This window comes from Mugil cephalus, chromosome 10, assembly GCF_022458985.1.
Source record: "Mugil cephalus isolate CIBA_MC_2020 chromosome 10, CIBA_Mcephalus_1.1, whole genome shotgun sequence".
In the NCBI taxonomy this organism is placed as follows: Eukaryota; Metazoa; Chordata; class Actinopteri; order Mugiliformes; family Mugilidae; genus Mugil; species Mugil cephalus.
Genome location: NC_061779.1, coordinates 39007 through 65640, shown reverse-complemented (window position 1 = coordinate 65640; position 26634 = coordinate 39007). Strand labels below are relative to the sequence as shown.

The 26634-nt window shown below is 44.5% G+C and overlaps 3 protein-coding genes across 3 annotated transcripts; all 3 read right to left on the bottom strand.

The window, feature by feature from the left end:
* Window positions 1–125: 125 nt before the first annotated feature.
* On the bottom strand, window positions 126–1556 carry LOC125015292 (gamma-crystallin M2-like). The gene is made up of 3 exons (XM_047597029.1): window positions 1453–1556; window positions 907–1149; window positions 126–455 (listed from the first exon to the last, which is right to left on the bottom strand). Exons 1-3 carry the CDS (start codon window positions 1483–1485, stop codon window positions 177–179), a joined length of 555 nt encoding a protein of 184 aa, XP_047452985.1. The 5' UTR covers window positions 1486–1556; the 3' UTR covers window positions 126–176.
* On the bottom strand, window positions 126–6671 carry LOC125015293 (gamma-crystallin M2-like). Its single transcript, XM_047597030.1, has 4 exons — window positions 6569–6671; window positions 5785–6027; window positions 4929–5197; window positions 126–186 (listed from the first exon to the last, which is right to left on the bottom strand). The coding sequence occupies exons 1-4, from the start codon at window positions 6599–6601 to the stop codon at window positions 177–179; spliced, it is 555 nt and encodes a 184-aa protein (XP_047452986.1). The 5' UTR covers window positions 6602–6671; the 3' UTR covers window positions 126–176.
* Window positions 6672–7905: 1234 nt separating this feature from the next.
* lamb1a (laminin, beta 1a) lies at window positions 7906–26024 on the bottom strand. The gene is made up of 33 exons (XM_047597076.1): window positions 25896–26024; window positions 25087–25301; window positions 23600–23738; window positions 22866–22939; window positions 22501–22689; window positions 22346–22409; window positions 22072–22274; window positions 21486–21606; window positions 21208–21396; window positions 20692–20868; window positions 20482–20594; window positions 20224–20303; window positions 19983–20118; window positions 19524–19682; window positions 19082–19209; window positions 18588–18708; window positions 18193–18394; window positions 17480–17623; window positions 16527–16758; window positions 15928–16091; window positions 14266–14490; window positions 13875–14089; window positions 13673–13769; window positions 12593–12962; window positions 12202–12386; window positions 11864–12105; window positions 10566–10775; window positions 10337–10481; window positions 9896–10103; window positions 9532–9673; window positions 9270–9446; window positions 9029–9188; window positions 7906–8415 (listed from the first exon to the last, which is right to left on the bottom strand). Exons 1-33 carry the CDS (start codon window positions 25924–25926, stop codon window positions 8276–8278), a joined length of 5397 nt encoding a protein of 1798 aa, XP_047453032.1. The 5' UTR covers window positions 25927–26024; the 3' UTR covers window positions 7906–8275.
* Window positions 26025–26634: the final 610 nt, after the last annotated feature.

The following is a 26634-nucleotide window of genomic DNA, read 5'->3' as shown; positions in this document are numbered from 1 at the left end:
TCCCACTCTGATTTCAGGCTGGAGGCGAATCCTCCATGGAATAAAAACTAAACTCCAGCATGATGAAAGAAAGAGTTACTGTGATGAATGTGTGACATTAATAATCTCATCCAACACATGACATGTTAAAATTAAACCAACTTTATTGATTCATGTTCAGTGTTTCCATGGCAACTCTAATAGTAGGAGTCCATGATGCGTCTCATGCTCATGAACCTCATGCTGCCCATGCCCATGTTCATGAAGCTCCTGTACTCTCCAGGCCTCATGTACATCATCCTGCCTCTGTAGTGGGGCTGCTCGTACATCAGCCAGTGTCCGTCCATCACGTGACACGACATGCAGTTGGACATGCGGTACCGGTCCATGACGTTGTCACAGTCGTCCATCAGCTCGTGCATCTGTCCTCCAAAGTTCTCCCTCTCATAGATCCTCATCCTGTAGGAGCCGCGGTACTGGAACACATCAACAATCAATAGATCAGATCCACATCAGGAACACACACCTGAGCACAGCTACCTGCAGCTGTTACCACGGAGACCACGGCCCAGTGGTTACCATGGGGATGGAGTGTGCTGTGATGTGGGTGGCTGAGTGGTTACCATGGGGATGGAGTGTGCTGTGATGTGGTTGGCTGAGTGGTTACCATGGGGATGGAGTGTGCTGTGATGTGGGTGGCTGAGTGGTTACCAGGGGATGGAGTGTGCTGTGATGTGGGTGGCTGAGTGGTTACCATGGGGATGGAGTGTGCTGTGATGTGGGTGGCTGAGTGGTTACCATGGGATGGAGTGTGCTGTGATGTGGGTGGCTGAGTGGTTACCATGGGGATGAGTGTGCTGTGATGTGGTGGCTGAGTGGTTACCATGGGGATGGAGTGTGCTGTGATGTGGGTGGCTGAGTGGTTACCATGGGGATCATGCGGCAGGACCTGATGCAGTCGCTCATTCCCATCATGCTCATGTAGTCGGCGTACTCTCCTCTCCTCATGAAGTACTGGTTGCCCATGAAGTTGGTGCGGTCGTAGACCATGAAGCAGCCTCTCTCCACCCTGCAGGAGTGACACCTGCTCAGGTAGGACGACATGTCAGCGCAGTCGCTGCTGCACTCGTAGGAACGGCCCTGGAAGTTCCTGTCCTCGTAGAAGACAATCTGAGGACGCACACAGGGAAGTCAACGTCAGATTTAAATGGGTAACCATGGCAACCGCCAGAACAATAAAATGACAGAATCAGTGAATTTCTTTTCCAGACTGTTGTGTTGGTGAGTATCCAATCAAACCAGATCAGTCTTCCTGACACGGTGCCCTCTCGGGCTTCTAGGGCGTTTTCATGTTACTTCAGGAAGTCTGACGCAGTTTCACAGTTTAAAATGAACCGTAAATGAGTCCTAGATATGTGCTGAAAATGAAGTGATATTTAGGAATGAGCAGTACTTTGAAGAGTCGGTTCTCACCCTGCTCATCATGTTCATGCTGCTGGAGGTCATGTTGCTGCTCTGGTGGATCAGCGGCTGCTGCTCTGGTGCTGCTGCTGGTGGTTGTTGTCCTGTGTGATACCTGTGGACCAGCTGCTTCTCTTTATAGCACCTGAGCAGCTGAAGCCTTTTGTCCAAACAGCCTGAGCCAGCAGCTTCTCATAAAGAGATGCTCAGTGTTCGGCATTTCTCTTAGAAACTACAGACAAAGAGCCACTGACAGTAGCTGTGTGTCTCCTTCGTCCTCTGTTCACTGTGGACGCTTCGTTTTCTGGAACAAAAAACCTGAAGACAAAGACAGCGTCACACTGAAAGCGCGATTTAACATTTACCTCTAAACAGACCTTAAACGTCAGACACACGAAATATCATTTAAAATAAAACCAGACATTTTACAAAAGAGACTTTTTTTATATACAAATCAGGTTTAAATTCTTAAAATGAAAAAAAAAAGGGTTAGGGTTAGGGTTAGGGTTCCAGGAGGTAAATTTAAATTTTAATGTGAGAAACATGAACATGTTTGTGCGTTAGTAACACTAACCTAACCCTTTGTACTGATATCAGTGAAAACGTATAGACACTGAATACAATCAACACATAAATCTAACGTGTGATGATTAGTTTTCAATTGGACATAAAGTCACATCTACAGATTCAGCTAATTTCCTGAAAGTAAAAGACAATAAAGTTTTTATTTTATATGAAGTGGTTTAGTGATTTGCTTTATTCATAAACGTGAGTTTTCTGTCTTTACACTTCATCTGTGTTGATTCTGTAGGATTCATGTGTAAGTGTAATCACATGTTAACCTTAGTACTTTAAGTCATGATGAACAATGATCTGCAGACCACACGTCCATTTTAAATTACTCACTAACTAAATTTTATTTTCATATTTAACTTAAAAAGAGCCAAACGTTGGGGCGGCACAGTGGCTCGGTGGTTAGCTGATGTCTCCCAGTGAAAAGGTCCGGGTTCGAGTCCAGCTCGGGTCTTTCTGGGTGGAGTTTGCATGTTCTCCCTGTGTCTGTTTCCTCCCACCCCCAAAGACACACTGGAGACCTGCCCCCCCACAACCCTAGTAAGGATAACAAGTAGAAGAAGATGAGATTAGTCAAACGTTGGCGTAATCTCCTCTGTTGATGTTTTATGATCAAACAGACGAGATGAACGGGGTTAGGGTTAGGAACAGGGTGGTATGTCTGATACTTTCCTCAGTGTGCGTTTGACTAGATTCAGAGAAGTTTACAGAGACGCTTCAATTCTGATCAGCGTGAACATAAATGATAAGATCTCTGTGTCTGATTGTGTCTTACAAGAAGGTGGAACTAACCTGAAAGTTGATCAAAGTGTTTAAAAGGGAGAAAAAATATTCCACGTTTCAGAAAACTCAAGAACCTTCTCTTCACTAACATGACGGATAGATAGATAGATAGATAGATAGATAGATAGATAGATAGATAGATAGATAGATAGATAGATAGATAGATAGATAGATAGATAGATAGATAGATAGATAGATGCTTTATTGATCCCAAACTAGGAAATTTCACATTTACATTTCTAATACAAGAGGTAGTAGAAGATGAGATAAGAGTTTTAGATATTTCTTTGTAAAAATGACTGAAAACATCAGATGATTTTCACAGAAATCCTGAAATGAGACAAAGAACCAGATCAAGCACATGAGACAGGACTATGACGTTAAACTAGTCCCAACACATGGAGCACGAATAGTGTCTTAAACTGGTCCAGTGTTGATCGTGTTGTTGAGTCCTTGTGTCCAGTGTGTGAGTCTGTGAGTCCTTCAGACTAAATGTTCCTGGTAGCAGCTGATCAGGGTCTAATCTGATCCCATTCAGAACAGAACCAGCTGAGTTGTGAGATGTTGGTGGTTTCCTCTCATCAGCTGATGCTCCAACATTTCTACTGGATGAAGGTCAGGACTTTGACTTGTTCCTAAACATTCATCTGGTTCTTCTTTAACCATCCAGACCTGATTTATATAAACATCTTCTGAACACATGGACTGATTCATTTCATTTTCAACATATAGTTTACAAAAACTACATTTAGCCTTAGTTATCTTGTTTGTTTGTTTTTTTTTTTGTTTCATTGGTTGATTGAGAGATTTCCTCCTTATTTCCTCCCTTCCCCTTCATTTCATGTTTTAGTGAAAGAGGATTGATGGTCTGTAGTCCTGTGTCTCTGTTATAAGCTGACATGTTCATATCCTCTCCTCATGAAGTATTGGTTGCCCATGAAGTTGGTGCGGTCGTAGACTTCCTGAACTGAAGCTGTTTGATTCAAAAACATCACTATCTGCATACTCATAATGAAGGGCAGCTCCTTTCTCTGCACTCCTTCAACCAGAACATGTTGTTGGATGTATGTTGGTGTATCACAGACAGACTAAGACAAACACATCTGCTGAGTTTCCATTCCCTAAGAAATGTGCAAAACCTGAGGCAGCGTTTACCTCAATGAGCAGAGCACCTGCCTCATGTGTCGAGGCTGCAGACGGCCCCCGGCTCGAATCCTCCACTGCTTCCTCATCTACTGTTTATCTCCCTCGCACTTTCAATTAAAGGCTTAAATGCTCCCAAAAAAGAAATGTGCAAAACCACAATATTGCTATAAAGAAACTGGTTATAGACACACCTACATTTCACACTTTTACGCTGTCATGCGGTGGTTTTTCAGACGTATCGATATAAAAGTTTATTGCAAAAGTGCAATGGAAACACTTTTTTCACAATTCCCCGTCACTGGCTTCACTGGAGATTATGCAGAGGGTCATGTGACCAGTTCATTTTAAGTCCATTTCCTAAAAGTCATGACTCAAATGACAAGAACTTAAGAGAGTTATGGAACATCTTGAGATGAGACTTTACCAATCTGCCTAACGAACATGTCTTTGGAGGTGGGAGGAAACCGAAAACCCACTCAGACACCACCCCAGAAAGACCTACACTGGACTCGAACCCGGACCTTCCATATATTATATCTTATATTTATAATTAAAAATCACCCCACAAACAGATATAGAGCTGTTGCTTTTGTGTGTTGTCTTGCTTAAAGTTTAAATTTATAACCCCCCTCTCCGTCCATCAACATGTTTTGTATATTGTTAGAAAGTAGATTACTTCTTACTTTGAACATGGTGTGTGCAGTTTTGAATTCAGCCAAATCCCTAAATTTAAATGCAGGCGACTTTAAAACCAGTTTGTTGGTGTGCTCCCAGTTTCCCACATTATAATGATCCTAATCTGTTTTTGCACTGTGCATATTGTTTGTAGATGGTTTTGGAGGTATTTCCCAAGACTTCCACACAGTAATATTACAAACTCTGTGGTATAGTCGTGATGACTATTTCTTCATGAGTTCAATGAAATACAGGAAATGTCATTTAAAGAGAAAGTGCTTTATTGTTTGTCAGCTGGTGTTCAGTAACAGGAGTCCATGATGCGTCTCATGCTCATGAACCTCATGCTGCCCATGCCCATGTTCATGAAGCTCCTGTACTCTCCAGGCCTCATGTACATCATCCTGCCTCTGTAGTGGGGCTGCTCGTACATCAGCCAGTGTCCGTCCATCACGTGACACGACATGCAGTTGGACATGCGGTACCGGTCCATGACGTTGTCACAGTCGTCCATCAGCTCGTGCATCTGTCCTCCAAAGTTCTCCCTCTCATAGATCTTCATCCTGTAGGAGCCGCGGTACTGGAACACATCAACAATCAATAGATCAGATCCACATCAGGAACTCACACCTGAGCACAGCTACCTGCAGCTGTTACCACGGAGACCACGGCCCAGTGGTTACCGTGGGGATGGAGTGTGCTGTGATGTGGTTGGCTGAGTGGTTACCATGGGGATGGAGTGTGCTGTGATGTGGTTGGCTGAGTGGTTACCATGGGGATGGAGTGTGCTGTGATGTGGGTGGCTGAGTGGTTACCATGGGGATGGAGTGTGCTGTGATGTGGTTGGCTGAGTGGTTACCATGGGGATGGAGTGTGCTGTGATGTGGGTGGCTGAGTGGTTACCAGGGGGATGGAGTGTGCTGTGATGTGGGTGGCTGAGTGGTTACCATGGGGATGGAGTGTGCTGTGATGTGGTTGGCTGAGTGGTTACCATGGGGATGGAGTGTGCTGTGATGTGGGTGGCTGAGTGGTTACCATGGGGATGGAGTGTGCTGTGATGTGGGTGGCTGAGTGGTTACCATGGGGATGGAGTGTGCTGTGATGTGGGTGGCTGAGTGGTTACCATGGGGATGGAGTGTGCTGTGATGTGGGTGGCTGAGTGGTTACCATGGGGATCATGCGGCAGGACCTGATGCAGTCGCTCATTCCCATCATGCTCATGTAGTCGGCGTACTCTCCTCTCCTCATGAAGTACTGGTTGCCCATGAAGTTGGTGCGGTCGTAGACCATGAAGCAGCCTCTCTCCACCCTGCAGGAGTGACACCTGCTCAGGTAGGACGACATGTCAGCACAGTCGCTGCTGCACTCGTAGGAACGGCCCTGGAAGTTCCTGTCCTCGTAGAAGACAATCTGAGGAGAGAGTTTAATGAAGGGATGAGTCGCCGAGGCCACAGATTCATTCAGGTCTGACGAGTTAATGATCATTAATCCAGACGTCTTTGTACAAGTATTCGACAGATTTAAATATTATATACTTGATGCTGTCACAGGTAATCGCAGATTCTCCAGCAGTTGCAGTCACACATCGAGTTCTTTTTCAGGTTTAAAAGTTTAAGAATTCTACAGCAGCATCGTCTCAACACTGGGAACAAAACCTAATGTGTTGGGTTTTTTTTATCATGTAATAAATCAGTGTTGTCTCTTTGATGTCAAATCTGTCCTAAACACTAAAGTCATTGTTTCATCATCTATACAGTTACTGACTGAGGAGTTGCAGATAAAGATGTGTTTTACTGGTTTACTGTACATGGAGTTTAGACTCACTTCACCTCCTGTTCCAGCCTTGCCTGCATATTTAAATACAGCTTCAGGTATGGAGAGCAACCAACACTTTGTAAATATTATTGGAGGCCTGTCTACCTCTGACAGACTGATGCATGCTGGGACTCACCCTGCTCATCATGTTCATGTCGGTGGCAGACATTGTGAAGGTGTGCTGCTAGCGTGTTGCTGGCCTGTGTCTCTGGGCTGGTGGAGGTGGATTCCCTTCAGACCTGGTCAAGCTTACAGCTTTTATACTCCTCACTGCTTTGTTTCAGAGCGCTGAGTCAGGACACATGTTTCTGTGGCACACACAAAGCCAAAGGGTTAACAATGACTGTGAGGCCTTCGCTGTTGTTTTCATCAGCACTAGCACTTTGTGCAGTGTTCAACAGCAAAACAGTTCACCTGTCTGCACCTTCCAACTTTCAAGTTCACATCGCCACAGCACCGTAAAAAGAACTGACCTCGATCCTTTTCTAGCTCTTCAACTTTACTGGTTATGAGATGGTCTATGAGTCCTCTGAGATCAGATGGACCCCGGATGGAAGCATGGAGGATTTAAACTCTGGCTGGAGCCTTGTTAAGCAGTTGGAGTGTTTTCAGAGAGTTCTGTGGATCAACCTGACAAATGTCAGTAATCCAGCTTCACAACCACAACCTAGTACTTGTTGCCTCTAGATCTTGGAGACTAGTAGCTTCTACTGATGAAATCCTGTAAAGCTGGAGCATCTCCTTCCCTCCCACTACCTGGTAGAAGTGAACATGACCTCTACTCTTGACCATGCTCCAGTGGTAGGACCAAGTTTCTGTTCCAGGGAGGTGGACCACTGTTTTAATCCGATTAATCAGAGTGTTAGGGCTTTCCCTAACCTCCCAGCAGACCTGTTTCTCTGTGTAAGACCAGGACCTGAGTGAAGAACCTGGAGCCAACCCAGACCTTTCCTCTCAGTCTGTTTGAGGTTTCTTCCTGTTAACAATTTATCATTGTATCATTTCAGGACTCTATGGATGGAAAGGGACAAACTCCTGAGCCTCAGTGGACAAGTCAACACTGTGTGACAATAACTAGGCCACTGGTGACGTGCAACAGTCCAATACAATATATCAGCAATACAACTAAAAAAAAACCCATTACAGTGTTAAATTCTTAATATTAATTAAGCCCCACGGAGTATCAGCAGTACCATACGGTTTAAAGGTCTACTTCCTACTTTCAACTTTTTTCTTGAAGTGAAAATCTACCTCCTCTGAATGGAGGAGACATGGACACAAAAAGACATGACAAGGAACGAAGGAAAACACAGACATACTGATGGAACTAATGAGGGCAGAGCCACAAGGAGAAACCAATAAGGAAAGGAAGAAAACCACAAAAACCACAAAACAGGAAAAAAGGCACAGACTCAGAATCATGACAGCTCTAAAATAATCTCATGTTAAATGACAAAGAGAACAAACCCAGAGTGATTTTAATGGACATTTTTATTCATAATATTTAGCTGCAATAGCTACAATGTTTTGGTCATATAGAAAATAAAAAAAGCGTTAAAATGGAGTGAAAACGTTGCAGTCACATGGTTTAACAATGGGTTACATTCAAAGAACATTCATTTTATTTTTCGATAAACCAGCCAATATTATCTAAGAGGAAACCTTTGGTTTCACTAAAATATGAGAATCGGATATGATCTTTCATTTGTTTCGTTTTTGTTCTGATTGTCAAAGAATCTAGAGGTTGTATGAAGATCAGAGTTTAATGCTTTTGGTTGTGATTGTCTTCTGAGTAAATGTGAGTCCTGCTGAAATGGTCTCTACACTGAACTCAGTTTTGAACCTAGAACAAACAGGTGCTGTAGACTGTGACCTTGTGGCTGATCTCTTGCAGCAGCTCCTTCACCGCTGCCTCCAGCTCCACCAGCTGCTCTGCTTTCACCTCTAGGGTGCGCTGGTTGTCTTCATATGACTTCTCCAAATCTGAAAGAAGAAAAGCAGGGCCATGATTTAGGCTGCACAGAAAACCCAAATGTCAAATTCACTGCTCATCTCTAGATATGAAATGCCTGGTTTAATGATTCTTCTTCTTCTTATTGTTCACTCTGCTACCCTCTGGAAGACGGTACAGATCATTGAAGACAGTGAAAACAGTTTCTACCCAACAGCATCACTGCACTGAGCTCCCCTCTGCAAAATCAACCTCAGTGTCGCTTTAGACTAAATCTCACAGCACTTTATATTTATAATGAGTGAGTGGGTGAGTCAGAGAGTGGAAGGGTTTGGAGCTATGTGAGCTATGTGATCTCGGGGAAGGTGGGTGGGGTTTCTGTCTTTTGTGTGTCCTTTTGTGTGTGCCATTGTTATTTTTTTATTGTACGTCAACACACTAACAGCGTCCTGATTCTGATTCAACAGAAAAGAGAGAAGACCATGTGGAGGAGAGACAAGGAGGATGAATTGTCTCTGCTTGTCCAGAGGTGGATGAGGAAATGATTTCAGATCAATCACAGTGGTTGTGTTGTTGTTGTGCAGTAATGTTTCTGTCAGACTTATAATAATTATAAGAATAGTTATAAGAATAACATTCTCCCACCTTTAAGCAGCTGAAGCTTGTTACTGGCTTGCAGCAACAGCTCTTTGGCTTCCTGCTGCAGTGTCTTCGCCCTCTTCTTAGCATTGGCCACGCCCCCTGCCTTCTGATCAATCAGCTGCTCCACTGTGGCATACTTCTCCTTTAGTTCTGAGTCCAGCTCCTAAACACACAGATTGGGTAAAAACAGAAACGCATTTGGAGATTGTGCTCCACCAGCTGACGATCAGACTCATGACCTCACCTTCTTGACCTCGTCTGCAATCTTTCCAATGCTCTCTGCATCCTGATTGGTCAGTTCTGTGCTCACTGTGATGTTCACAGTTTTGTCTCGAAGCAGCGTCACGTCCTTCTCAAGCCTCTGCAGCCTCTGGGTGGCATTAAACAGCTTCAGCTCTGCATCTGCAGTCTCTGACTCCACCTGAACACAACAAGGACAGGATCTGAGTTACCCTCATGCTTCCAGCAAGACGTCAGTGACCTGAACATGCTGATGAGAGACAGACAGAGGACAGTAGACTGTTGGTGTTCTGGATGTTGGTAGTGGCCTGCTGGAGGGCGTTGCTTGCAGCTGTCTGAGCTCTCTCAGCTTCTTCCAGAGCTAGCTTCACTTTCTCTGCAGAGTCCTTCACGCTGGCCGCCTCCTCACTGAGGAAGACAGGAAGACAGAGTTGACCATCCTTCATACAGGCTGTTAGACAGTTTCACAGTTTAAAGACCCAATAAAAAACTTAGTGTTCACTGAAAGATCTGACAGATGGATTAGATCCTCGTTGAAGCTGATCCATGTCTTGTTCCATCAGAACATCAAAGGTTTCTCCTTTAAATAACAGTGTGCACCAGTTTATTTGCTGGATGGGGCAGACTCACCTGGCTCGACGGGCCTGGTCCAGCAGATTCTCGGCTCTCTGGATGTCATCAGAGCTCTGCTGCAAGATCATCTCCACTTGCCCCAATTCTCCCACCCTTTGCCGGATCTCATCCGTCAGGTTTTGCAGCTGAGCTGGAGTAGTTGGCATCTGCATGGCCAGAACTTCATTAGCCACCAACTCGATGCTCTCCAGGTCTGCAGCATCCTCTGAAACCCCACACAATCAGAACAGAGACTTTCTATTAAAAATAAAATGCAGAAAGGTTTTCTGCAGATCATCTACCAGAGGCTGAACCTTCATAAAGTTATTAGATAGCAGCCAAGGCACGCCTTATAAATCTCTTCAAGTTGACAAGAAGTCACATGGTTCTAGAAAGCTTTGCTCAAGTGTCCTCAGATGTAAAGACATGTTCTCAGGTTGAACTGGATTTAAGACATACGTGTGAGGAAGTCTCTGATCTGTCTGATGAGGCTCCTCAGCTCCTCATTGCTCCGGTCGACTTTCTGTTTGGTACTGTTGGTCTTCATCAGAACATCCTGAGCGCTAAGCTTTGCCTCATCCGCCTGCATCTTCACCTCTGATACCTGGACATAAAACACAGAAGATCCACACCTGACCACCCTTGTCCACCTGAACCATAAACACTGACTTGGACCGGCCACACTCACCATTCTGGAGAGTTTCCCCACTTCCTCCATGGCACTGACGATTTTCTGTTCAGATTCTTGAGCTGTCTTCCAGATGTTGTTGGCTGCTGTCACTGCACCGTCACATCCTTCTCCTCCACACTTGGTCTGACCCTCTGAGTCCACACAGCCCAGACCTCCACAGGAAGAGGACCAGCACGATTCCTGACCTGAAGAGGGACTGCCGCAGGTCTGCAGGGACCATGACAGAAGATGAAGATGATCAATTGAAGGAGCTTAGCACAGAGATCTAATCTGTATTTGTTTATTTATGTAATGTTCAGACACTCTGCTGACAGATATATACTAACATGTCTAACAGGTCATAAACTTACGATAAAAACTGAATGTTTATTAAAACATGCGACTAAAGTTTTTGGAAACAGAACCGTGTTAGTTTGCTCTCTGACTGAGGCCAGTGATGAACATCAAACAGGGCCAGATTTGCGTGTATAAAAATGTGTGCAAACTCATTGTGCACGCAAAAAAACAAATTTGCTCATATAAACTGTGTCTATATTTAACACATCTCCAAAGGACATGCAAAGTGTTTGCCCTATGCTTAACTGCGCGCAGATGGATGCCGTTGTTATAACGAGGAGGAATTCACGCATCTCCATTTTGCAACTAAATGTTGCAAAACCCCATGAAACACATTCTTTTTTTAATTCAGTAAATATCCACCAGTTTTACAGTTTTGTTTAGAGACGTTTTAATGTGAGCTAGTTTTCCCTCTTCTTTCTCACAGATCACCTCCCATACTGTCAGTGACAGCCCAATACCTCTACTCCATGAATAAATTCATGAATTAATTGAAAAAGCAGAGCCAAGCCTCAACGGCTTGGCTCTGCAAGAAATATCTTGCAAGAAATAAATGAATGAATGAGCAGAGCGACCGTGTCATTGGACGGCCAAAAAAATAAACAAAACTGCAGATCAACTAGAAACAAAGTGGGTCTACAATATGTAATACTTTTCTATTTCTATTTTTCGGTCATCAGTACCTCTCTGTCAACATTGCATGGGCCTCTTTTATTTGCCAGTCCATCACTGCAACGTGTCTTATATTTGTATTCAGATGTTTTTGCTCTAACTCATAATGTGTTTATTTGCCTCTTGTATGTAACGTCACCAATTGTCTCTCCACTGTCTCTCAACAGTCTCAACAGTGAACACAACGCACTTCCAGCCCACACACAAAATTCGAGAATGTGCACGCAAATTACTACACGCAAACTGGGATCTTTGTAAGATTGGGCTCATAATATAGACATCTGAACCTTGTGGCTGATCTCTGATAGGTCGAGCGTCTGTAGTTCTCCTGCCAGGTCGTCCAGTCTCTGAGCATGCTCAGATTGTCTCCTCAGGAACTCGTCTCTGGTCTGGTTCAGTTTGTCCTCTGTGAGTTGTCGTAGGACGGCGGATGTTTCCACTGGGCTGCCTGTGCTGAGGGTGGAGTCGTTGGCTCGAGTTTCCGCCGCCTGAGACTGCAGGAAGTACTTGGAGACACTTTCCATCGCCCCTGGCAACCAACAGGAAGCAGAAACCAACTGAGTAGAACTCCACCAGAGGATGGTTTCACATCAGCTGATACCATCTAAAGCCCCACCCCTTTTACCTCTGATATCAGAGTTCTTGATGAACTCGACCTGGTCCAACAGCTCCTGAACCGTCCGCTCCAGTTTCTGAGCATCTGATGTCACAGATTCTAATTTAGTTTCTGCAGCAGAGTCCTGGTTTTCCACCTCAGCCAGAGTTTCTTCAGTGTGATTCAATGTTTGACTCAGGGCCCCCATTAGATCACTGACAAACAAACAGGGGTCAGTTCAGTTTTATTTCTATAGGATCAATAACAATCCAGAACTCAAAGTCTGAAAGACCCAGAGTCGAACTCAGAAACTCCTGGTTCTGCACTGACCCCTGCAGTGCACAGAGGTTCAGGGTGTATACAGAGAACTCATAGGGTCCAAGTTACCTATTAATAAAAATCACATTAAATCTGATCTCACCTGGCCTGTTGCAGCAGGTTCTGGATCTCGGTCAGTGGCTGTGAGGCTGGGTTCTGGTCCAGAATGAGCTGAATGTTGGCGGCAGTCCTCTCCATGTTGTTGATGGACTTCTTGTATGGTCCACTGACTCCACTGGCTTTGATAGTGTTGACCTTGTTGACCAGTCGGTGCGTCTGATTGGTCAGCTTGCCAATGATGTCGTCCCACTCAGAGAAGCACTGGTGGCAGCGCTGGCAGTCGGGGAAGGTTCCTGAGAATCCGCGGGCGCAGACGTCGCAGCGCGGCCCCGACACGCCGTCCACACAAACACAATGGCCGCTGGCTTTATTACACTGCTGCTCAGAGATCCCACGAGGGTCACAGTCACAGGCTGGGGAGACCAAGAGAGGGTTAACCAGACAGGGCAGCAGGCGTCCGAAAGGCTCATATGTTGGTAAGTATAGGACTCTACTCTGATAAAGTGCTGGCTCTGCACCAGATCAAAGAACTGATCTTTCCAAAATAAATGGTTTGACTTGAATCAGCGTCTGAAATTCCAGACAGGAAAAAACAAGTCTGGACACGAAGTGAACATGAACTCAACATTTGTCATCCAGTAGAATTTTCACTGACATGAAAAACAGGAATCAGTTATGTGTAGTTAACATCTGTGAAACATCTGCTTTGTATTAATCTTAGATGAGAATAGATTCATTGACTCAGTCAGGACTCGCCAACCCTCAGCCCCTCAGTGAAATTGCAAATACTTGTGCAATATCTGTTCTTTGCGTATCTTTCATCGTATTTTTGTTTTTGTATGTATTTTTTTTAACAGACTTTATATTACGCTCTTATTCTATTTGATTTGATTCAGTCATGTTGCAACTGTCACCTAATGGGAACAACTGCAACAGAACGATTTCTTTGAAAGATTAATAAAGTTTTTCTGATCTGATACTCCCGACTTTTACTCTGAAATGTTTCTGCCTCACTTCCATCTTAATTTCTTCTCCATCCTTGTCTTGACTTCCACTGGTTTCTAACTTTTGCTTCTTTCTGACTATGTCAACTCTACCGTTCTGACATTAATGGTGCACCTACCGTGACATTTGATTTCTGGGTCTCCCCAGAACAGTTCTCTACACTCGCTGCATGTTCTTCCTCCAAAGCCAGGGTGACAGGAGCACTGACCACTGATCTGTGAACACAATACATTCGGAAGGAACCAACATAGGAACCAATAGTAGAGCTAACATAGGAACCAACAGTAGAGCTAACGGAGGAACCAGTGGTGGAAGCGCACCTCGTTACAGGTCGTCCCATACGAGTGTTCAGGGTTGCAGTCACAGTTCTGACAGCCGCTGCCGCTCGCCATGTTCCAGGTGTCAGGAGCACAGCGGTCGCAGTGTTGACCGATCACGTTGGGTAAACAGTGACACTGACCAAGGCTGAGGTCACAGCGGCAGTCGCCAGACGAACAGCTGGAAGGATCGGTGCCCAGCTGGTTACAGACGCACTCTGGACAAAAAACACATCCATCAGGATTTAGATCTCAAATACTTTACCAGTCTCTACTGGGCTCTGCTGTCCCATAACAGTCTCTACTGGACCCTGTTGCCCCATAGCGGTCTCTACTGGGCTCTGCTGTCCCACATTGGTCTCTACTGGACCCCCATGAGAACCAGTCTACTCACTCCTGCAGTCCTGCAGTAGTGCGTTGCCGTAGTAACCCGGCTTGCAACTCTGGCAGGCCCGGCCTTCGCTGTGGTACAAGCAGCGCAGACATTCGCCGGTTCGGCTGTCGCAGGACTCTGGGTCCAATATGTCGATGTTGTTGTTGCACTGACAGGGCTGACACTGCCCCCCCGCCTCACTGGGGTTTCCGTAGTAACCAGGTGAGCACTCATCACAGCGAGCACCTGGAGAGGAGAGAATGAACGTCAGTTACTGATAATCTGAATCCTCACAACTGGTTTATTGTTGTCTCTTTGTACCACAGGCTAACAACTGTTAGCATGATAAGCTAACACAGTGTAACTCAGCAGAGTACCAGCAGGGGGAGCAGAGGGAGCACATTTTTAGTTTCACAGAAACCAAAAACCAAAAATGTAGGTGTTAAATCTAAAAGCACTTTATTTGAGACGCTTTGGGAGATCAAACTGAATTTCTGATGCTTTGATGCAGACACAGTCTCTACGTTTAAGGTCAGGACTAAGACTTTCCGTTTTGACAAAGGAGTTAGAGCTGGACTTAACCATCCCTTAGTGATGCTGCTATAGGCCTAGGCTGCAGGGGGACGATGCACTGAGGACATGTCCTCTCCTCTTTCTTCTCTGGCTCCTGTCCTCTAATATCTTATCATTTTATTTTCTATCTCTTATAATTTACCTATCACTGTGTCTCCCTCTCTCCCCTCCATCTTCTTGTGAGGGTCTCTGGTCTGGAGGCTGAATATCTGACCTGTGGAGTTCTAAGCTACATCTGCTGCCGTGGCCTCATCAACCAGCCCAGTCTTCATGGTCTGGAGTCTGTGTATCAGACCTGTGGATCTCCATAAACTACATCTGCCCCAGTCTTCATGTCTTCTTCTCTCTCTATCTTCTCTGGTTCTACCCGGCTGGTCTTCAGCAGATGGTTCCTCCATATGAGCTGGTTCTGCTCCAGGTTTCTTCCTGTTAAAGGGATTTTTTCCCTCAGGCTGCTCTGGAGGTTTCAGGCTGGTTTTTGTGAAGCGCCCTGAGACGATTTGTATTGTTATTGGTGCTATATAAATAAAACTGAATTTAATTCAATTGAATCGATACTTGGGTTGTCAAACCAATTGTTTCTACCTCTCAGTAGATTTTCACAGGTTCCTCTCAGACTGTTTGTGACTCATGTGTCTGTCAGCAGTTGACTTCAGTTTGAACATTTTATTTCCTGCTGTAATAACAGACCAGCGTCGGCGTGGGTTCATTGCTTCTCTTTAATTAAACTCTCAGCATCTAATAAAACCCAGTCACATCCTGACTGGAAAACATTTTCACTTTCAGGTTCCATCTCTCTGAGTTAAAGAGGCGCTGCACTCATCTGGATCCAAACAGCAGCTGGAAATTATAATAATAATAATTATCTACGGATCCTTCTCTGCATTTAACATGTTCATTCATCCAGCAACGTGAACACTCAGACCAGACTCTGACAGACTGGATAAGACAGGATTTGAACCATTGACCTTCTGGTTTAACGTAGCTCCTTTGACCAATCTGCATGGCTCTGCCCTTGGACCGAAAATAGTGTCAGTTTGGACCAATGAGAGGAAGAGGAGTGTGTTAATAAACACATCATAACCCGTCATAACACATAATAATTTTTACCTCGGTATCCTGTGTTGCAGACACAGAAGACCTGCTGGTCTTCGTCACCATGGTAACAGCTTGCTGCAAACTGGCGTGAGCTGCCGGGTCCATCTGGACACATGCAGGGTCGACAGTGGTCACCTGACCCTAAGACGGGATCGCCGTAGTAACCACCCAGACACCTAAAGATGAGAGGAAGCCAAAGTGAAATACTGGAAAAATAGAAGGTTTAACTGTTTTCTCCATTTATAATTAAATATTAGACTGTCATGCTTCGAAATCTTCGATAGAGTATGTGAGGAGAGGAAACCTCCCACAGATAAAACACAGCTGCACCCAGTCCGAAGCTCCTTTGTGATATTAGTTGATCTCACACAAAACTGTCTCTTTGTTATCGTACCTAAGGTGGGACCTACTGTATTATATACCTACTGAGTGAACGTAACCTCACTGAACCTGCTGTAGTACAACATGTATCGACTCCTTGCTGCAAGTAAAACTTTTGAACAAGACTCGGTGACTCTGTAATTCTTGATAAAAGAATTTCCGTGACAAGAAACCTGATATCTACACCGGACTGGAACCACACCAGGACCAGGACCAGGACCAGAGCGTACCTGTCACAGCTGTGTCCAGTGCTGTGGTCCTTGCAGTCTGTGCAGCGTCCGGTTTCGGTGTCGCAGGTGTCGGAGTGGCCGTTGCAGGAGCACGGTCGGCAGGTGGGGAAGCCCCAGTGCCCTGGCAGACAGTGATCACACTGACGACCAGACGCCCCCGAAACACAAAGACACTGACCGGTCAGCTGATCACAGAACGGGCTGCGTGATCCCTGAGGGTCGCAGGCACATGCTGAAGTAAAGGGACGGGAAGCACGTGTTAAATACATCTAGAACAACTGGTTATATCCACAAATGTCGATACACTCAAAAACTCTCTCCATCTGTGAAACAACATATTAAAACTATGAGACATTCCTCTACTATGAAAGAGACTAAGACTTTGGGTCTATGTGCTCTTTGAAAATGAATTTGTAAAGCAGGATATTCTGAAGCGTTGTCTCTGAAATGTTTGTAGCCCCCTGGTGGTCATGTTTCTTCCTGAGACCCAAGCGTTTATTTGGAATGCATCTTAATTTCTTTAAGATAAGAATAAGATCTTTAGGTATTTAGGATTAGTAGGACCTAAGAAGTATAAAAAACAAGCAAAAATATGAGTGTGTACCAAAATATAAAACAAAAAATCAAAAACTGAATTGGAAACAATGAAATACCCAAAGTCCTCAAACGAGTACTTGTGAATTTGTTAAATCTGCATATCAAACTACAAAAGTTAATAAGCATAAATAAACAAGTGTATTGACCCTTGGCTACCAGGACATGACAGACAAAAGTGCCTCCTTATGAGGACAACAGGTCTAAATTAAGCAGAATGAGCTGCAAGCTAAATCAAAAATGTCCCCATATGAGGATGCTGGGTCTCAGTAGGTTAATAAAGTTTATCAAAAAACAAAGCAAAAAAAAAAAAAACATCAAGTACGACTGATTCACTGATGCTGGCTTCTTCTTCTGACCTCTGCAGCCGCTGGGTCCGAACTGGAACGTGGCGGGGGCACATCTGTCACAACTCCTCCCCACCACATGGGGGCGACACTGACACTGACCTCCGCTGGGGTCGCACACAGTGCTGAGGGAGCCCTGAGGGTCACACTGGCATTCTGGGAAACAGAGTCCAACACAAGTGACAAGTCAGATTAACGAGCTCCAGCTACATCCTGTCAGATGGAAGGAAGAGAAAGAAAAAGATGAATGACGCCAGAAATAATGCAAAGAGCAAGTAAGACAGCTGCAGAAAAGAAATGAAGAGACGATGAATGAAACAAACCCTTCCCTAGATCAGCTGACCTGCATCACTGATTTACTCATGAAAACACAGTTTAACTTCCTTAAAGCTAATTCAGTGTTTCTCTTGAAGTGTGTATTTGTTCAGTAGATTCTCGTTGAAGCAGATGAAATTCATTTTCTCTCTGGTTCGATCTCAGCTCAGTGCTTCATTGTGGAGATTACAAAGTCAGAGCCAGATTATAAAGGGAAATTCTGATTGTTTGAATAAACTCTGTGCAGACTGAATTACTGAGATGGACTGATGAGGTGGACTAGTGACGTCTAACTGGTGACTCTTTGTTGGCTGCAGACGTTAATGTGATGGTTGTTTGTCTCTGTGATGGAAACCTAGAGACAGCGAGGATGTCCCTTTAAGGACAGCTATAATAAATGAAAGTTCCACCTTTAGCTCCTTGATGCAACATGGCCGAGATGCTGAAGATGAAGTTTCTGCAGATGTCGGTCATTGGAGTCTTGATGACACTCTGGCTGTTCTCCAGACATCGATAGCGCTGAAACGTTTCCCAGCCGCTGTTCCTGTTGGAGTCTCCTCCCTCTGAGGCCGTGAAGATGTCCAGGTTTTTACAGTGAGGCATCAACACGATCTGAGACAAGAAACCCATGAAACGATATGACTGTGACTGAAGAACTTGAAGAAATGGACAGGACCTAAAACATGTATCTCATCTGTCCACATGCAGCTGGGACATGAAGGTCACATGACCCAGCTACAACTAAACTATTATAAAGTGATTTAATGGTCAGTAGGGTTACAACAGTTTACAACAGTTTCCTCACCGAGTCGATTAGAGTGTACGGAGACTGGACGTCACTCAGGGCTGAGTACAGAGGCAGGCTGAGGCGCACTGTGTAGTTCAGGCCTGATTCAAAGCAAACTGGTCTGGGAAGAACCACATACCTGAGGAGACAGAGTCACACTAGCTGTAAGGGCGAGACATGACTACGAACAATGTGCCGTGCTGACTAGTTGACTTCTGTCACACTGAGATGAGGTGCTGCTTCACTGAGGGGGAAACTCTAATCGATCATAACCAGCTTACAGGAGGTGGAAAGAGATCTGAACTGTGTTCCTCAAACCTGTTCAGAGACTATTTTTATTTTTAGCTCCGACTAAACACAGACAGTAAATTCAGTTTATGTCAACGGTCTTCAGCTCATTACTGAAAGGTCTTTTCATTTGGGTCCGTCTGGTTCCTTTTACTTGTATTGAAGCTTCTCTGAATTCATTCAGCGTAAAAGAGAATAAACTGAACGATGAAGTTCTTGCTGACCGTGAGCTGGGGTGAAGTGACGTCATCTGGTTGTCGTCATCAGGCACTGTGTTGACACAGCGGCTGTCGGCTCTGATTGGTCCAGGCCTCAACACTGTCATTAAAACTTCCTCCCATTGGTCGGGCAGCTGCAGAACCAACGGAAACATCACTGAATTTTGGTTAAGCTCCTGTTCTTTCTTCTGTTTCCTTCTTTCTTCTGTTTACTCATAAATGTGTACATGTGAAGGCCTCTTATTCTTATTCTTCTTATCATTATACAGTAGTTTTTGTGTCCTTGTCTTTTCTCTTAAAGAATCTCATTATTGTCTCTTTCTTGACAAATCTTTATTTAATCTTTTCTTGTTTTTCACCATCAAGTCCACATCTCAGGGCTGTGCACAATAAAACTATAATAAAGCTAAAGCTAATGCAGCTAATTGTTTTTTGTGGCCGTAGTTACCTGAGGCTCATAGCGGATGAGGATGTCATACTCCATGGAGTGAGGTATGTTGTCTACAGAGAACTCCAGGAAAGCTCCCTCTGGGACGTTGACCAGGCCAATACCTGTCCAGGTGGGACTGCGGTCCAGAGGGTGGGGCCTTGGGACAACTGTTGCTCCCTGAAGGGACAAGATGAAGACAAATGAAACTGTTCACCTGTGGAGACTGTTGTTTCTATAACGATGAAAACTTTGCATGACAAAAACAGATATCGTTATCCTAATAGTATAATTGCCCAAGTAATTTTTTGACTAACTGTTACAATATCAATAAAAATACCAATGTGCTGCTAAAAATTAAAACCAAGTGTTTGAGCCCCTAGAAAGAATGTCAGAAACTTACAATTATAGCCCTAACCCTGTGAGAAATGTCTTTAACGTGGTCAAAGGTCAGAGGTTAAATGTTAAAAGGTGACTAACAGGTCCAAACTTGGCGTCCTCTGCCTCGTAGGTGTAGTGATCCAGACCGATGAAGTAGAATCCTGACTCGACCTGATCACAGCGACGACCAAACATGTGATCTCTGCAGACACACTGGCCACTCACTTGATCACACCTGCACACAGACAGGAAGTGATATGAGAGCAAATGAAGAAAATAACAGTGAAACAGAATAAAGAAATAAACTGAGTGACAGAGAAGATGTTTGACAAGAACTCACTGGTTATTAATGGCTCCTCCCAGGTCACAGTCACATGGTCTACAGCCGTCCATGTCGTTGCTGAGACCCCAGTGTTCTGACTGAAAACACACACATTCATTAAATCCTGATTACAGATGTTCATCTCCTCCACAAACAATGAAGAGGTGTTAAGAGTCTGTATTCCTCACCAACCCCACCAAACAAATCGTTCATTATCACAGTGAGCTGATTGGTTAGTTGATTCATTAGTAAACATGTTTCAATGACTTTTCTCACCACACATTGGTCACAGTCTCGTCCAGTCACCAGACGTTTACAGAAACAATTTCCCGTTTCGCTGCTGCAGGGGTTTCCTCCAGGAAAGGTCCCGAGGGGGCTGCAGGTACAAGCTGCAACCACACACAACAATTCTCCACTGTATCACAATGTCTAGTATAGAGATACCTCAATGAATATGTGTAGCTGTGTCTTTTTCTCATTTCATACCTTTACATCCTTCAGGCTCATCACTCAGGTCATAATACGCCGGTTTGCAGTGCTCGCAGCGTTCTCCTTCCACGTTGACTTTACAGCGACACTGACCAGCGATCAGACCAACGCGGACGTCCGTCGCCCGGTCACATATTCCTCCATTAAGGGAACCCAGTGGGTCACAGTTACAGGCTGCAGATGTTGTGACATAAGAATGAATAAAGTTGATTTGATCTCAGTAGGTCAGAGCTCCTTATCCAGGCACATGTTCAACATGAGCATAAAACACGAACTTCCTCATGTGAGGCTGTGAGTTTAAGGGTTTCTCCCAATAAAACCTCCACTTTTAGTCTCAGATAATTCAGGCTCCAGGTGAATATTCAAAACTGTAGTTTGTTTAACAAAAATTAAACCCAGATGTAATAAAGTTCAATGTGATACAGTTCATCTCTTGGTTTCTGGGAAAGTGCGGGGTCTTTCTGAGGGAAGTTTGTTCAAGTTAAGCTTTGTGTGGTTAATGTGTGGACTCACGCTGGCAGATGTTGGGGTCTCTGACATCTCTCTCTGGGTGTTGGTAGTAAAATGGTTTACATTGTTCACAGTTATGTCCGGCAGTGTTGTGTTGACAGTCGTCACAAACTCCTCCACTGACATTTCCTGAAGCCACGAACACAGCCATGTCGAAATGACACGACTCAGAGTGCTGGTTACAGTTACACTCTGAAGACACCACAGAAAAAGAAGAGAGTCAAACTGGGGTGTTCGGAGATTTCATGAGATGGTTTTTTTGTGAATCAGCATGGACTCACTCTTGCAGGCGTTGGTGTTGCGTCCCTCAGCCGGTCTCCAGGGGAGATCATGGTAGAAATCCTGACACTGTTCACAGTTCAGACCTTTGGTGTTGTGGTTACACATGCAGTGTCCATGAACCTGAAATACAAACATGTTATAATGATCATGTTATAACATAGCTGGATTTTCAGTCAGAGCTGATTATATCAGTTTCAGAGTCTGAACGTGGAAAATTAAACAGGAATGAATCAAACAGGAAACAAGAAGTACATAGTCCAATTAAAGTCCAGCAGTGCACATTAGAATGAATGACTGAATGAATAGTCCCTTGTGAATAGGGCTAATGATTCTCATTGTTACCAGCAGCAGAAACATTCAGCAGTCACACAGATAATGCACATATGGATGAACTAAAACATAAATTGAGAACATTCTTCACTTATTCTTTATGCCCAATATATGCCCTCCTGTGAATCCACATTCACTACCAGCTTTACTATCGAATGGACCCTGACACCGCCAGTCCTGACAACTGGTCAATCCAGAACCGTTGAAAGTAGGACCAACACCAACCCACCAAGCCGTCTAGAAACCAGAACCCACCATGCCCTCCCTGGTCTGGCCAGTTCCTTGGATGGGGGCACACTCTGAGGCATGTCCATAGCAGAAACAGTTTCCTCGGACCACCATGTCATAGACGGCGTAGTAGTACTTCTCTTTGATTTCCATCCGAGAGTCCAGCAGGTTGTCTCCCAGCGTGTGGAGTTTGGTGAACTTCACCCTCAGGTTAGTGATCTTCAGCATATCTGGACAAAGTAATGACTGATCAATGGCTGCTCAATCACTCAGTCACATGATCCGATGTAAGGAGACTTACTCTGGATTCTGGGGCTATAGGGGTCATCAATCCTGAATGCTGGATCCAACACTCTGAAAATCACCTGAACAAAAGGCCGTTTCTCCAGACTATCAGAACGTCTGCATTACATCAGTATCATATAATTAACAGAGGAATAACATCAGTAACAGTACCTCTCCTTCAGTGGATGGTTCAATGTCGGAGTAACGCGAGTCACAGATAACGTCGTCGACCTTCTGCATCGGACCCAATGAAACTGAGGGGAAGGACGTCTCACAGTCGTAGGCAAAGTAACGGTAAACCTGCCATGTCTTACCAAAGTCCGCTGAGCGTTCAATCACCATGGCAGCAGGACGAAATGTCTGAGACAACACCACAAGACATGTTGGTTGTACTGATCCCGCAGATGTGATCACAGGATTGCCCCAGATACACCATGCATGTGCAAGAATACCTCTTTAACCCACTAAGGATGTTGGCAGCTATCAGCCAGGTATTACCCAGAATCCCCTGGTGTATGAACCTCTGTGATACTCACCTTAAAGGTCATGATGAGATGTGTGAAGTGAAACTCAGCCTCAAGATTCAGCTGGATTGTGACATTCTCGACCCCTGTTGACAGCAGAACAACAGGTCAAGACAGTAACTCTGATAATAAGTGTAGTTGGACAGTACAATGTTGGGTACCCCATAGAATTGACTCTGGGATGGACTCCGAAAGAGAACTGGTCCCAGGAAAGGACCCATACAAGGATTCATCTACCTGGATGAATCAACCACAAAGGAGCTGCAGGGCTGAACCTTTCTTCAGGATCTGACAACTACCTCTATGTCTGAGCTCTGCCTGAGGAACCCGACCCTCTTCCTAGATGCTCTACACGTTGTGGTTCTCTGTGGACTCCAGCTGGGACCCGCCCCACAGATTTAGAACCACTAATTATGGTGAAGTGAAGACAATAAGATAAATGCAGGGTCACATTCCTGGTAGATGACCTTCAGGCCCAACAACCTCTGATGTTTAGCCCCATTCACAAAATGACACAGTAGTGAATGAGTCAACAATAGAGTGAACTCTGGACATGAAGGAACCAAGTAGCAACAAGCAGTTTATATGTTTTAATTACATCAGACTAATGCTGCCAGCTGTGTCACTTAACCCTCTACCAGATCTGTGTTGTGAATTATGGGCAGAGATCATAAGGTTAGCACCAGCTGATCTAATCACAGTCCTGAGTTTAAACCTCTGACCTCTGACCTCTCTGAATGTCTCACCGTTCTCAGACTGCCACCAGGTCTTCAGCCTGTTCGGAGCAAATGTGGTGACAACGTTCTCGATACGATGACTGCTCGTCTTATTCCCGTCCTCGTTATACGATGCTGCCGAATCACACATGAAGCACTTCTTCTCTTCCTGGAGGATGAATTAGACGCAGAGAAAGAGACAGAGACACAGGGACAAACAGAGAAAAGCAGAGAGACATAGACATAGAGACACAGCAGGGTTAATGGGGACAGACATTCCTCAGATTCCTTTGTGCTGTTGCTGAAGCTCAGAGAAACCAACACATTAAAAACCCTAACCCTAACCCTAAACACAACCAGCTGATGTTTGATTCTCGTCTCATCAGAGACTAAATAAAAACCTGTCAGGTCCTGAGAGAAAAAATGTCTCTAGGGTTAGGGTTCCTTCCTGAACAAGTCTCTAGGACATGACTGACCTCTGAACCAAGAACTAACTTAGACTGAGACATAACTTAGTTGCATGTAACAAACCCAGAATCCCCTTAAGAACCACAAGTAAAAAGATAGATAAAATGAAATAAAAAGTAAAATAGAAGTTAACTCAAGAAAGATCTAGCCAAATAAAATAAAAATAGTATAAGGAAAAATGTACAGAATGAGTACATGATGACAGAGACGTTTCTGCTGTGGTTCATTGTTGTCTGGGAACAAGGAAATAACTAGAGAAGCTACTTCAGACTGGGCATGCTCAGTTTATTTCATCTGATTGGATAAAAGCAGCGTGACCTTTGACCTAAAAAGATGCCACAGGAACATCTGGACAAACATCTGTCTTCTGGTGGGACTCAGTGTGTCCTTATAGGGAGATCAGTTTACACAGGAAACACTGCAGACTACAACACACACTAAACTAAACACAGAATATTCAGAGTCCAATCAGAAGAGAGTTGAAAGTTACACATTTGTTTGTGTCTGAAATAAACTGGCTGGAAAGTTTCCTCCACAGCTGAAACCTCCAGGGCTCCAGAGTTACCAGTCGACTAGAAATTAAAGAAGTGATGATGAGATGTAAGAATTAACCCGTTTAATAAACTTGTGATCAGCTCATTGACAGTGGATCAGTGACTTTAAAAGCTGCTGGGTCAGGGCTTAGGGTTAATTTATAGTCCTACAGTTCCCTACCTACGTGGTCTACTCTGGTCTGAGTCACCTCTGCTGGGACCTGGTCAGTCTGGTTCACTCTGGAACAACTCCACCAAACACTAGGAGGCGCTGTGTCTTTTTTTTATTTATTTATTTATTTTTTTTACCATATCCATAACTATCAGTTAGAACATAGAGGACACACACTGGTACTAAGAGGACCAATCACAGCTCTGGTTACATTAAACACTAACGAGGACCAATCACAGCTCTGATTACATCTCAGCTTCAACGATAGCGTCTACACTAACTTAACGATCAAGCATAACCTGAGGGTTCTGGTTCAGGGTTCCAGTTATCTTCATGTTAAATACCTGTAAGTGGCTGACAATGCAAAACGGTTCTGGTCGGTTCAGTCCACATGTGGAGGTGGAGGACAGTTGGTGGGCTCGACCAATCAGAAGATCTCCGGTTGCTGGGTAACAGCTCCCTTCAGTGCACAAGTCACTCAGCTCCGGGATGCTGGCACCATCCTTGACCCCTCCCACATCGACCACATCCCCCTTAGTACAAATCAACACCTGGAGAGCTGAGAGCAGACAAACTCTGAGAGACAGAACCAGGACTAGGACCCCCCATGATCATTAATTTAAAGCTAGAATTAGTAGAATCTCAGTCTGTTCATTCACAGGCAAAACCGCAATGCTGAACTATCGATGAGTGTGAACCAATCACCATTCTTCTATATAATTTATATCAATTCTTGATATGTTTTATATTGTTTCTTTATATATTGTTTTTTTTTTTTTTTTTTTTTTGTTATCTTACTGTGTTTATTTCACCAAAACACCCTTGTATGTGTAAGATCCGTCTGATGCTGATGGATCAAAGCTAAAGAGAAATGAAGTGAGTTGTTGGTTTAGTTCCTGCTGTTCTTTATGTCGGTGATTAGAATTCAGACTGATCTGCAGTCAGTGATTTAATCAGTGGGCCCGTTTAAAACTTTCAAAGATCAAAAAACTCTCTTAGACTGAAATGTTCATTTTCACCTCTAAGGGTGGATGTAAAAAGTGATTTTAAGTTTCTGTTTTCATTCTCTGACTCCGTCTCGGAGGATTCTACTCCGGTTGCAGAAGAAACATTTTAAGTCCTAAATGAAAACTGAAGACAGATTTAAACTCACCAAGCAGAACCGAGAGCTGAAGCGGCTTCATCCTCCTCCGAGTCGCAAACACAAAACCAGTCGAAAACCAGACTCTGCAGAACCCCCCAGACCCCCAGACCCTCAGACCCCAAGACCTCCTCCAACTCCGCCTCCTCACCCAGAACAAATAGTCAGACTTTCAAAATAAAATGAGAAGGACAGTACCAGAGAGTAAAGCATTCATTCATAAATAAAGTGTCACTTGGACATTTGACAACTAAATAAAGTGATTCATCAAATAATGAATGAATTCTCTCAGATCTGGTCCCAGAATCAGAAGCTTCAGCTTCAATTCAGTCCAGATGTTACTGATCTTTACTTTCCACAAACACAGTTTCAACTTCAGTCCCAAGGATACCCCCCACCCCCCGACTCCCGGCGTCCCAGGACTCTGCAGACAAAGACATTCCTGAACACCCCCACTCCTCCCCCATCACGTAAACACCTCCTCCTTTGTTGATGCAGGTGAGGAGGTCTCTGTGTGTGGTTGGGGGGCTGGGGGGTGTCAACCCCCCACCTGAACATCTGAAGATTATTCAGTGTCTGTGGTGCATTGTGGGTAATGCCTGTGAACGTGTTGCAGCCTGAAAGACAAATGTCGACCAATCAGGCACTGACACACACACACACACACACACACACACACACACACACACACACACACACACACACACACACACACACACACAGCTGTTTATAAAAGGTCATTAAAACCAGG

Bases quoted from the DNA above. Each gene is read 5' to 3' on its own strand.
- LOC125015292 (XM_047597029.1), bottom strand. From the start codon at position 1,485: ATGACCTCCAGCAGCATGAACATGATGAGCAGG. The intron at 1,150-1,452 runs GTGAGAACCGAC...GTGCGTCCTCAG, and splicing joins GCATGAACATGATGAGCAGG to ATTGTCTTCTACGAGGACAG. The intron at 456-906 runs GTAACCACTCAG...GATGTGTTCCAG, and splicing joins CCTGCCGCATGATCCCCATG to TACCGCGGCTCCTACAGGAT.
- lamb1a (XM_047597076.1), bottom strand. From the start codon at position 25,926: ATGAAGCCGCTTCAGCTCTCGGTTCTGCTTG. The intron at 19,210-19,523 runs GTAACTACGGCC...TTGGTTCTGCAG, and splicing joins TCATCCGCTATGAGCCTCAG to CTGCCCGACCAATGGGAGGA. The intron at 9,447-9,531 runs GTCTGTCTCTCA...TGTTGTGTTCAG, and splicing joins CCAACAGTCTACTGTCCTCT to GTGGAGTCAGAGACTGCAGA.
- LOC125015293 (XM_047597030.1), bottom strand. From the start codon at position 6,601: ATGTCTGCCACCGACATGAACATGATGAGCAGG. The intron at 6,028-6,568 runs GTGAGTCCCAGC...CTCTCTCCTCAG, and splicing joins ACATGAACATGATGAGCAGG to ATTGTCTTCTACGAGGACAG. The intron at 5,198-5,784 runs GTAACCACTCAG...GATGTGTTCCAG, and splicing joins CCTGCCGCATGATCCCCATG to TACCGCGGCTCCTACAGGAT.